The sequence below is a fragment of the Triticum urartu genome, chromosome 5A (genome assembly GCF_056163025.1).
Source record: "Triticum urartu cultivar PI428250 chromosome 5A, HENAU_Tu73, whole genome shotgun sequence".
NCBI classification, from domain to species: domain Eukaryota; kingdom Viridiplantae; phylum Streptophyta; class Magnoliopsida; order Poales; family Poaceae; genus Triticum; species Triticum urartu.
In genome coordinates, this window is record NC_141877.1 from 282809435 (window position 1) to 282820599 (window position 11165).

Consider the following 11165-nt stretch of genomic DNA (forward strand, 5'->3'; position numbering starts at 1 on the left):
CTCTTGTACGTGCCATCTCTCCCCCTAGGCCTCTCTGACCTATTTAGGTTAGGGCTCAAAGGTTCATGATCATGGCATTGTTCTCTTCTGCTTAATTAATCGATGAGGCAAATCTTTTGCCTTCGTTTCAAAAAAAATGATTTTACATGTATATTTCATGTGGCGTGTGCTGTGATTTGAGTATGCGTTCATCCAAGATGGATTAGATGGGCAAAAGAGCAGATTGGTTCTAGGGTTTAAAGAGGGATTTAAAGGTCGTTCCTTTTCCACCTGATTTTGCTGAAGACCGACAGGAGAAACATACGTACTGGTCAAATAGGGTGTGGAAATGTAAATTTAGTTGAAATGGACAACAGTGTGTTAACTGATCCATCAAGTTAATGTTGATTTACCTTTGCATATAACTGAATGTATGGATTGCATGAGTAAACTGAATTTTTATCAGTTTACACATAACAGAATTTGTGGACAGATTTAGTTGATAGTTATTTATGGATTGATGATTTTCTGAGATTCGTTATAAAGCTACAGGATTTATGCAAAAACCGCCACACGCCAACCGCTGACACTGGGCCCCACGAGTTAGGATTCAGCGCCAGATGTGATTTGCACCGTATGTGCTCACAGAGACAAGTTTTGACATCACTTTTTCGTATTTTGCAGTCAGACATCAAACTGCACATCCTAAGCAACTGCGCATTTACCTCTATAAAAGAAGGGGCCAAAAAGCCTGTTTCGAGATTGATGTTGTAAACCTGATGACCGTCGTCGATCTCAAGGTTGTTCGGCGCCAATAACAAGTTACCAACAGCTGCTTCCATATAATAATTTTTAAATATCACCCGCAAAGAAAAATATCAACAACACCTGGTAATATTATATATAATCGCTTCGGAGTTCTGTCGTGGTTTACAACCTCGTCCTCGTATGGAACGAGGGTAATGAACTTATTTATGCCATGATTGAGAATAATTTGAAAAGGACAAACATAGAGGCCCAAAACTTTCGTCGCACGAAAATTGGGGTTGAACCACCTAAGGCAAAGAAAAGGAGAAAATGACACATACGCTCCTCGCGATCACAACAGCCCAACAGCACAAACTCCTGTAAACCAAGCCGCACACGCCACGGGCCGCCGAGGAGAAACGATATTCCAGCCTTCCCCGCCCCGGCACACCATCGCGCCTCTCCGCATGGCCGCCGCACGCGACCTTGCCGGCAACCAGCCCGGATCCACCCGCGTCTGCGTCGGGGAAGACGTCGCCTTGTCGGACGTCACAGGCGTCTACGACCGCGACGACTCCCTCAAGGAGAACACCAACCCTAAATGCATCATCGTCAAGAACTGCCCTGGCCACAAGGCCGGCAACGGCGCGGCGCAGCGGTTCTCGGGCAACCTGAAGCCTACGGCGGCGCCCATCATCGGGATCTCCGGAAACCTCGGCCAGGGGTGTGCCCGGCGGCACCGCCCACCTGCGATGTTCCCAAAGAATGCCAAGACCGGCGGCGGCGGGCGCAACCCGAAGCCGGCGGTGCCGGAGCCGGGGTCGCCCAAGGTGTCCTGCATGGGGAAGGTTCTATCTGGACGAGAGCGCGACCGCCGCCGGGAGCTGATCTCCCCGGAGAAGATGAAGGGCGGCTGCTGCCCCTGGTTCGGTTTCCCGATCCGTCGCAGCCGCTCGAGGAAGAGCGCCGTGGAGAGCTTCGACTGGTCTCCGCCTCCCAGGCTGCCTCTGGCCTATGTGGAGCGTAAGATGGAGGCGAAGGAGGTAAGCACTGATCAGGCAGCGCCGCCTGCGCCGGCGCCGGCGCTGGCAGGGATGAGGCGGTTCGCGTCTGGTAGGCGCGTGGCGGATTGGGCGGCCGGGACGGAAGAGGATGGACGCTTGGCGAGATCTGGGCCGTTGTAGCGCGTGTAGGGCTGGTGATGGTGAATACTACTCGAAAACTTGCAGTAGATGACAGTCTGGTTCGTGGCTTTCTCTTGGTTGTTGCTATGCTTTCAGAGTAGGCGTGTAGATTTGCCAGAAAAAAAAAGCGTGTAAGATGAGGATTGAGTTTGAGGTACCATGTAGATAATGAATTAGGACTCAGAGATATGTGACCTAGATTGGCAGATGATACAAATTTCAGCTTCGTCCACTCTATCCCGGAGATGTGTGAACATTCAATTATATATTTTTCTCATCACTTTGTATCAGTTCAGCTGTTTAGGCTTTATATATAAAGCTGAATGAAACGTGTTTAGAGGATGAGGGGTTAACTATACCATGACAGTCATATACGAGCTAGTGGTTTTGATGAAGATTTGAATTCTATCCAAGAGAAGACAACTCGATATGTTAATTTACTTTATGAGAGTCGTACTTGGGTCGACAAACCCCCTATCCTTTTGTCAATTCTTTTATACTCCCTCCGTCCCAAAAAACAAAAAAGAGAAACAAGTTTCCTTCAAAAAAGAACAAGAGAATCAATCTATGAAACTGAGAAAGAGAAAACGCAAGAGCCCCATGTGCAGGGCGGCGAGCACCTTGTCTTTTTTTTCTATAAGATTTTTTTTTAATAATTCGGGATTTCAGAAAAAGTTGCTAAATTGTTGAATTGTTCATGATTTGAAAAATGTTCAGGAAATGATAAATGCTCACGGATTCAAAAAATGTTCGCAATTTTAAAAATAATGTTTGTCTGGTCAGTTTTTTTACAGTTTAAAAAATGTTCATGATTTTCTAGGAAAATGTTCACAATATTAAAGGAATATTAGAGAATTTTGAAAAATGTTCACCAAATTCAGAAAATGTTCACGTTTTCCAGAAAATGTACACAATTTCTAGGAATGTTCGTGAATATGAAAACTGTTCATGATTCAGAAAAATCTTCACGAATTTAAAAAATGCCTAGGATTTTTCAAAAAAGTTCACGATTTCAGAAATATTCATGATTTTGAAAAGATGTTCACTTTTTCCAAAAATGTTCACGAATTTCCTACAACTGTTCGTCAATGCAAAAAACATGTTCCCGGATTTGTAAAAAATGTTCGGTGGTTTGAAAAATGTACACAATTTGAGAAAACTTGTTCGCAAATTTGAAACATGGCTGAAAAGGAAGAAATAGGAAAGTTGAAAAAAATAAAAATTGAACATTAAAAGATTTTCACAAATTAGAAAAAGAAAACAGAAAAGGTAACAAAAAGAAAAAGGAAAAGAAAGAAATGTTCACCAAATTCAGAATTTTTCAAATAATCTTCATGTTTTCCAGAAAATGTACACGCTATATTTTTTTCGAGCGGTAAAGCAAAAGCTTTATTGATCATAAACCACAGAGTGTGGGATACAACTCAAATCATGGGGTTGAACAAGCCATAGGTGGCGCCCCTGATCTAAAGAAAGTGAGAATCTAGCAAGTTTGTGTGCCTCTATATTAACCGAACGACTTTCATACAAAAAGTTGCAGATGAAATTAGCTGCTCTAGCTTGGATCTCCTCGATGATGGCCCCATAGCGTCCTCTACTGGCGTTTTTCAGGTTCTGTATTGCTTGTTTTGCATCCGACAAGATAACAACGTTCTGTACTGCCAGATCCTCTGCCAATGCCAATGCTTCCCGGCATGCAATGATTTCCAAAGTGGTTGGATCCTGCATACCGTATATGAGCAGGGAAGAACTACCCGTGTAATTCCCTTGGTCGTCCCGGCAAACAGCCGCTGTCGTCCCCCTAGACCGCGCCACACCTGCATCTACATGTATCTTCGCGAATCCTGGGGGCGGCGCCTTGGCTCGCGTGCTTTGAGCGGTCCTGGTTCGTGTACTCAATTGTGTTGGGGATGGAGACTTGATCATATCAAGTTCAGATATGAACCTCTGGACGAACAAGTGAGTAGCCTGCGGACTTTGGAAGATTCCTTCATGAATCGCCTTCCTCCTTGCTGTCCAAATCACCCAAAGTGTTACAGCCAACTTCACAAACAGTGCATGCGATAACAGATTCATCATTGTAAATAGACACTGCTTTGCTGAAGGTTCTATCATGCCGGAGATTTTATGGACTAGCTCCTCCTCTGTCAGCGCCCATGTGCATCGAGATGATGTGCATTCTAGCAGCGAGTGACGCCAGGAGTCCTGTACTCCGCACATTCCACACACACTCGATTGCGCCATGTTGCGATGGGCACGAACATCATTTGTTGGAAGCGATTGTTTTGCAAGTCGCCATAGGAACATTCTCACTTTCCCTGGTACTTGAGTATGCCAGAGTTTCTTCCCATCCCCGCTTTCTCTGTTTGTGGTCGACGACCCTGTATTTCCTTCCAGCCATGCTTCCCTTCTCTTCCTGATCGACACCAACATGTTGTATGCGGATCTGACCGAAAACATTCCATTCTTTTCAAAGTTACATGCCCAGCTATCTTGTATGTTTCTCGTGCATAATGGAATACTCATGATTGGCTGAATGTTGATGTGGAGGAACACTTCTTGGAGACACTGAATATTCCATCTTGCAGACGTAGCGTCGATGAGTTCTAACACTCGAGATGGTGGGTTTTGTATTAAGCACCCATATGGCCTCATCATTTTGTCTCTTGGAATCCAATTTTCCTCCCATATGCTTGTTTCTGCCCCGGTACCAATCCTACGAATGAGACCCGATTTAGTACATTGCGCCCTTCGAGAAGTGCTCGCCACACTTGGCTCGGATGCGATCCTAAATTTGCCTTGAGGATTGTGGTAGCCGGGAAGTAAACACTTTTCAGTATACGTGCACTTAATGTCTTCGGGCTCTGTAAGATCCTCCACACTTGTTTAGCAAGCATCAACAAGTTGAACAACTCAAAGTCCTTAAACCCTAGCCTGCCCATTGCTTTTGGCTGGGTCATTTCCTTCCAAGACACCCAATGTGGTTTCCGCTGACCATTCCTACTACCCCACCAAAATTTTCTAATCATCATGTTTAGGTTTTCACAAAGTCCTCTGGGCAGCTTGAAACAGGACATAGAAAAGAAGGGTATGGCTTGAGCTACTGCTTTGACCAATACTTCTTTTCCCGCAGATGACATTGTTCTTTCAATCCATCCCTTAATTCTGCTCCATAGGCGGTCCTTCAAATACTTAAAAGCACCATTTTTATGTTGGAAATATGCCCTAGAGGAAATAATAAATTAGTTATTATTATATTTCATTGTTCATGATACTCCTTTATTATCCATGCTAGAATTGTATTGATAGGAAACTCAAATACATGTGTGGATACATAGACAACACCATGTCCCTAGTAAGCCTCTAGTTGACTAGCTCGTTGATCAATAGATGGTTACGGTTTCCTGACCATGGACATTGGATGTCGTTGATAACGGGATCACATCATTAGGAGAATGATGTGATGGACAAGACCCAATCCTAAGCCTAGCACAAGATCGTGTAGTTCGTATGCTAAAGCTTTTCTAATGTCAAGTATCATTTCCTTAGACCATGAGATTGTGCAACTCCCGGATACCGTAGGAGTGCTTTGGGTGTGCCAAACGTCACAACGTAACTGGGTGGCTATAAAGGTGCACTACGGGTATCTCCGAAAGTGTCTGTTGGGTTGGCACGAATCGAGACTGGGATTTGTCACTCCGTGTAACGGAGAGGTATCTCTGGGCCCACTCGATAGGACATCATCATAATGTGCACAATGTGACCAAGGAGTTGATCACGGGATGATGTGTTACGGAACGAGTAAAGAGAGTTGCCGGTAACGAGATTGAACAAGGTATCGGGATACCGACGATCGAATCTCGGGCAAGTATCGTATCAATAGACAAAGGGAATTGTATACGAGATTGATTGAATCCTTGACATCGTGGTTCATCCGATGAGATCATCGTGGAGCATGTGGGAACCAACATGGGCATCCAGATCCCGCTATTGGTTATTGACCGGAGAGTTGACGCGGCCATGTCTGCATGACTTCCGAGTCCGTAGGGTCTACACACTTAAGGTTCGATGACGCTAGGGTTGTAGGGAAAGTATGTACGCGGTTATCGAATGTTGTTAGGAGTCCCGGATGAGATCCCGGACGTCACGAGGAGTTCCGGAATGGTCCGGAGGTAAAGATTTATATATGGGAAGTCCCGTTTTGGTCACCGGAAAAGTTTCGGGTGCTATCGGTAAGGTACCGGGACCACCAGGAGGGTCCCGGGGGTCCACCAGGTGGGGCCACCAGCCCTAGAAGGCTGCGTGGGCCAAGTGTGGGAGGGGACCAGCCCCAGGTGGGCTGGTGCGCCCCCCACCAAGGCCCAAGGCGCAAGGGAGAGTGGGAGGGGGCAAACCCTAGGTCCAGATGGGCCTTAAGGCCCACCCTAGGTGCGCCCCCCTCTCTCCCCCCTTAGCCGCCACCCTAGATGGATTTTGGGGCTGCCGCCACCGCTAGGGAGGGAACCCTAGATGGGGGCGCAGCCCCTCCCCTTCCCCTATATATACTTGAGGTATTGGGGGCTGCAAGACACACGAGATCATCTCCCTCTTGGCGCAGCCCTACCTCTCTCCCTCCTCGTCTCTCGTAGTGCTTGGCGAAGCCCTGCTGGAGTTCCGCGCTCCTCCACCACCACCACGCTGTCGTGTTGCTGCTGGACGGAGTCTTCCCCAACCTCTCCTTCTCCCCTTGCTAGATCAAGGCGTGGGAGACGTCACCGGGCTGCACGTGTGTTGAACGCGGGGGCGCCGTTGTTCGGCGCTTAGATCGGAATCAACCGCGATCTGAATCGCTGCGAGTACGACTCCTTCATCCGCGTTCTTGCAATGCTTCCGCTTAGCGATCTACTAGGGTATGTAGATGCACTCCCCTTCCCCTCGTTGCTAGATTACTCCATAGATTGATCTTGATGATGCGTAGAAAATTTTAAATTTCTGCTACGATCCCCAACAGTGGCATCATGAGCCAGGTCTATGCGTAGTTTCTATGCACGAGTAGAACATAAGTTGTTGTGGGCGTCGATTTTGTCAATTTACTTGCCGTTACTAGTCTTATCTTGATTCGGCGGCATCGTGGGATGAAGCGGCCCGGACCGACCTTACACGTACTCTTACGTGAGACAGGGTCCACCGACTGACATGCACTAGTTGCATAAGGTGGCTAGCGGGTGCCTGTCTCTCCCACTTTAGTCGGATCGGATTTGATGAAAAGGGTCCTTACGAAAGGTAAATAGAAATTGGCATATCACGTTGTGGTTTTGGCGTAGGTAAGAAACGTTCTTGCTAGAAACCTATAGCAGCCACGTAAAAAATTTGCAACAACAATTAGAGGATGTCTAACTTGTTTTTGCAGGGTATGCTACGTGATGTGATATGGCCAAAAGGATGTGATGAATGATATATGTGATGTATGAGATTGATCATGTTCTTGTAATAGGAATCACGGCTTGCATGTCGATGAGTATGACAACCGGCAGGAGCCATAGGAGTTGTCTTAATTTGTTTATGACCTGCATGTCAACATAAACGTCATGTAATTACTTTACTTTATTGCTAAACCGTTAGCCATAGTAGTAGAAGTAATAGTTGACGAGACGACTTCAAGAAGACACGATGATGGAGATCATGATGATGGAGATCATGGTGTCATGCCGGTGACAACGATGATCATGGTGTTGGAAATATGCCCTAGAGGCAATAATAAAAGCATTATTATTATATTTCCTTGTTCATGATAATTGTCTTTATTCATGCTATAATTGTGTTATCCGGAAATCGTAATACATGTGTGAATAACAGACACCAACATGTCCCTAGTAAGCCTCTAGTTGACTAGCTCGTTGATCAATAGATAGTCATGGTTTCCTGACTATGGACATTGGATGTCATTGATAACGAGATCACATCATTAGGAGAATGATGTGATGGACAAGACCCAATCCTAAACATAGCACAAGATCGTATAGTTCGTTTGCTAGCGTTTTCCAATGTCAAGTATCCTTTCCTTAGACCATGAGATCGTGTAACTCCCGGATGCCATAGGAGTGCTTTGGGTATACCAAACGTCACAACGTAACTGGGTGATTATAAAGGTAGACTACGGGTATCTCCGAAAGTGTCTGTTGGGTTGACACGGATCAAGACTGGGATTTGTCACTCCGTATGACGGAGAGGTATCACCGGGCCCACTCGGTAATGCATCATCATAATGAGCTCAAAGTGACCAAGTGTCTGGTCACGGGATCATGCATTACGGTACGAGTAAAGTGACTTGCCGGTAACGAGATTGAACGAGGTATTGGGATACCGATGATCGAATCTCGGGCAAGTAACATATCGATTGACAAAGGGAATTGCATACGGGGTTGATTGAATCCTTGACATCATGGTTCATCCAATGAGATCATCGTGGAGCATGTGGGAGCCAACATGGGTATCCAGATCCTGCTGTTGGTTATTGACCGGAGAGTCGTCTCGGTCATGTCTGCTTGTCTCCCGAACCCGTAGGGTCTACACACTTAAGGTTCGGTGACGCTAGGGTTGTGAAGATATGTATATGCAGTAACCCGAATGTTGTTCAGAGTCCCGGATGAGATCCCGGACGTCACGAGGAGTTTCGGAATGGTCCGGAGGTAAAGAATTATATATAGGAAGTGCTGTTTCGGCCATCGGGACAAGTTTCGGGGTCACCGGTATTGTACCGGGACCACCGGAAGGGTCCTGGGGGTCCACCGGGTGGGGCCACCTATCCCGGGGGGCCCCATGGGCTGAAGTGGGAGGGAACCCAGCCCAAAGTGGGCTGGGGCGCCACCCCCCAAAGGGCCCATGCGGCTAGGGTTGAGGGGAAACCCTAGAGGGGGCGCCCCCTTGCTTGGGGGGCAAGCCCCCTACCCTTGGCCGCCGCCCCCCCTAGTAGGTTCCATCTACTAGGGCCGGCGCCCCCCCTGGCACCCCTATATATAGTGGGGGATAGGAGGGACTTCACACACCAGCCTCTGGCGCCTCCCCCTCTCCCCGTTACGTCTCTCTCTCGTAGTATAGGCGAAGCCCTGCTACTGTGACGCCCTGCATCCACCACCACGCCGTCGTGCTGCTGGATCTTCATCAACCTCTCCTTCCCCCTTGCTGGATCAAGAAGGAGGAGACGTCTCCCGTCCCGTACGTGTGTTGAACGCGGAGGTGCCGTCCGTTCGGTGCTTGGTCATCGGTGATTTGAATCACGTCGTGTTCGACTACATCATCACCGTTCTTTGAAACGCTTCCGCATGCGATCTACAAAGGTATGTAGATGCATCCGATGACTCATTGCTAGATGAACTCCTAGATGGATCTTGGTGAAACGAGTAGGAAAATTTTTGTTTTCTGCAACGTTCCCCAACAGTGGCATCATGAGCTAGGTCTATGCGTAGTTCTTCTTGCGCGAGTAGAACACAATTTATTGTGGGCGTAGATTTGTCAACTTTCTTGCCGCTACTAGTCTTATCTTGCTTCAGCGGTATTGTGGGATGAAGCGGCCCGGACCAACCTTACACGTACGCTTACGTGAGACCGGTTCCACCGACTAACATGCACTAGTTGCATAAGGTGGCTGGCGGGTGTCTGTCTCTCCCACTTTAGTTGGAGCGGATTCGATGAACAGGGTCCTTATGAAGGGTAAATAGAAGTTGACAAATCACGTTGTGGCTTTAACGTAGGTAAGAAGACGTTCTTGCTAGAACCCTAATTCAGCCACGTAAAACTTGCAACAACAATTAGAGGACGTCTAACTTGTTTTTGCAGCAAAGTGGTTTGTGATATGATATGGCCAAAGTTGTGATGAATGATGAATGATCTATATGTGATGTATGAGATGTTCATGCTATTGTAATAGGAATCACGACTTGCATGTCGATGAGTATGACAACCGGCAGGAGCCATAGGAGTTGTCTTTAATTTTTGTATGACCTGCGTGTCATTGAGAAACGCCATGTAAATTACTTTACTTTATTGCTAAACGCGTTAGCCATAGTAGTAGAAGTAATAGTTGGCGAGCAACTTCATGGAGACACGATGATGGAGATCATGGTGTCAAGCCGGTGACAAGATGATCATGGAGCCCCAAGATGGAGATCAAAGGAGCTATGTGATATTGGCCATATCATGTCACGTTTATTATTTGATTGCATGTGATGTTTATCATGTTTTTGCATCTTGTTTACTTAGAACGACGGTAGTAAATAAGATGATCCCTCATACTAATTTCAAGAAGTGTTCCCCCTAACTGTGCACCGTTGCGACAGTTCGCTGTTTCAAAACACCACGTGATGATCGGGTGTTTTATTCAGACGTTCACATACAACGGGTGTAAGACAGATTTACACATGCAAACACTTAGGTTGACTTGACGAGCCTAGCATGTACAGACATGGCCTCGGAACACAGAAGACCGAAAGGTCGAGCATGAGTCGTATAGAAGATACGATCAACATGAAGATGTTCACCGATGTTGACTAGTCCGTCTCACGTGATGATCGGACACGGCCTAGTTGACTCGGATCATGTAATACTTAGATGACTAGAGGGATGTCTAATCTAAGTGGGAGTTCATTAATATTTTGATTAGATGAACTTAATTATCATGAACTTAGTCTAAAAATATTTTACACTATGTCTTGTAGATCAAATGGCCAACGTAGTCCTCAACTTCAACGCGTTCCTAGAGAAAACCAAGCTGAAAGACGATGGCAGCAACTATACGGACTGGGTCCGGAACCTGAGGATCATCCTCATAGCTGCCAAGAAAGATTATGTCCTACAAGCACCGCTAGGTGATCCACCCGTCCCACAGAACCAAGACGTTATGAACGCTTGGCAGACACGTGTTGACGACTACTCCCTCGTTCAGTGCGGCATGCTTTACAGCTTAGAGCCGGGGCTCCAAAAGCATTTTGAGAGACATGGAGCATATGAGATGTTCGAAGAGCTGAAAATGGTTTTTCCAGCTCATGCCCGGATCGAGACATATGAAGTCTCCGATAAGTTCTTCAGCTGTAAGATGGAGGAAAATAGTTCTGTCAGTGAGCACATACTCACTATGTCTGGGTTACATAACCGCTTGTCTCAGCTGGGAGTTAATCTCCCGGATGATGCGGTCATTGACAGAATCCTCTAGTCGCTTCCACCAAGCTACAAGAGCTTTGTGATGAACTTCAACATGCAGGGGATGCAGAAGACCATTCC

General features: G+C 46.6%; 1 protein-coding gene across 2 annotated transcripts; it reads left to right on the forward strand.

The window, feature by feature from the left end:
• Positions 1–890: 890 nt before the first annotated feature.
• Positions 891–2355, forward strand: LOC147971069 (uncharacterized). Of its 2 annotated transcripts, XM_087522732.1 has the most exons (2): positions 891–1694; positions 1876–2355. In XM_087522732.1, exons 1-2 carry the CDS (start codon positions 1194–1196, stop codon positions 1960–1962), a joined length of 588 nt encoding a protein of 195 aa, XP_087378858.1. In that variant the 5' UTR covers positions 891–1193; the 3' UTR covers positions 1963–2355. The 2 variants fall into 2 exon arrangements, with proteins under 2 accessions (XP_087378858.1, XP_087378857.1); XM_087522731.1 differs by having other exon boundaries at positions 907–2355.
• The last annotated feature ends 8810 nt before the right edge of the window (positions 2356–11165 follow it).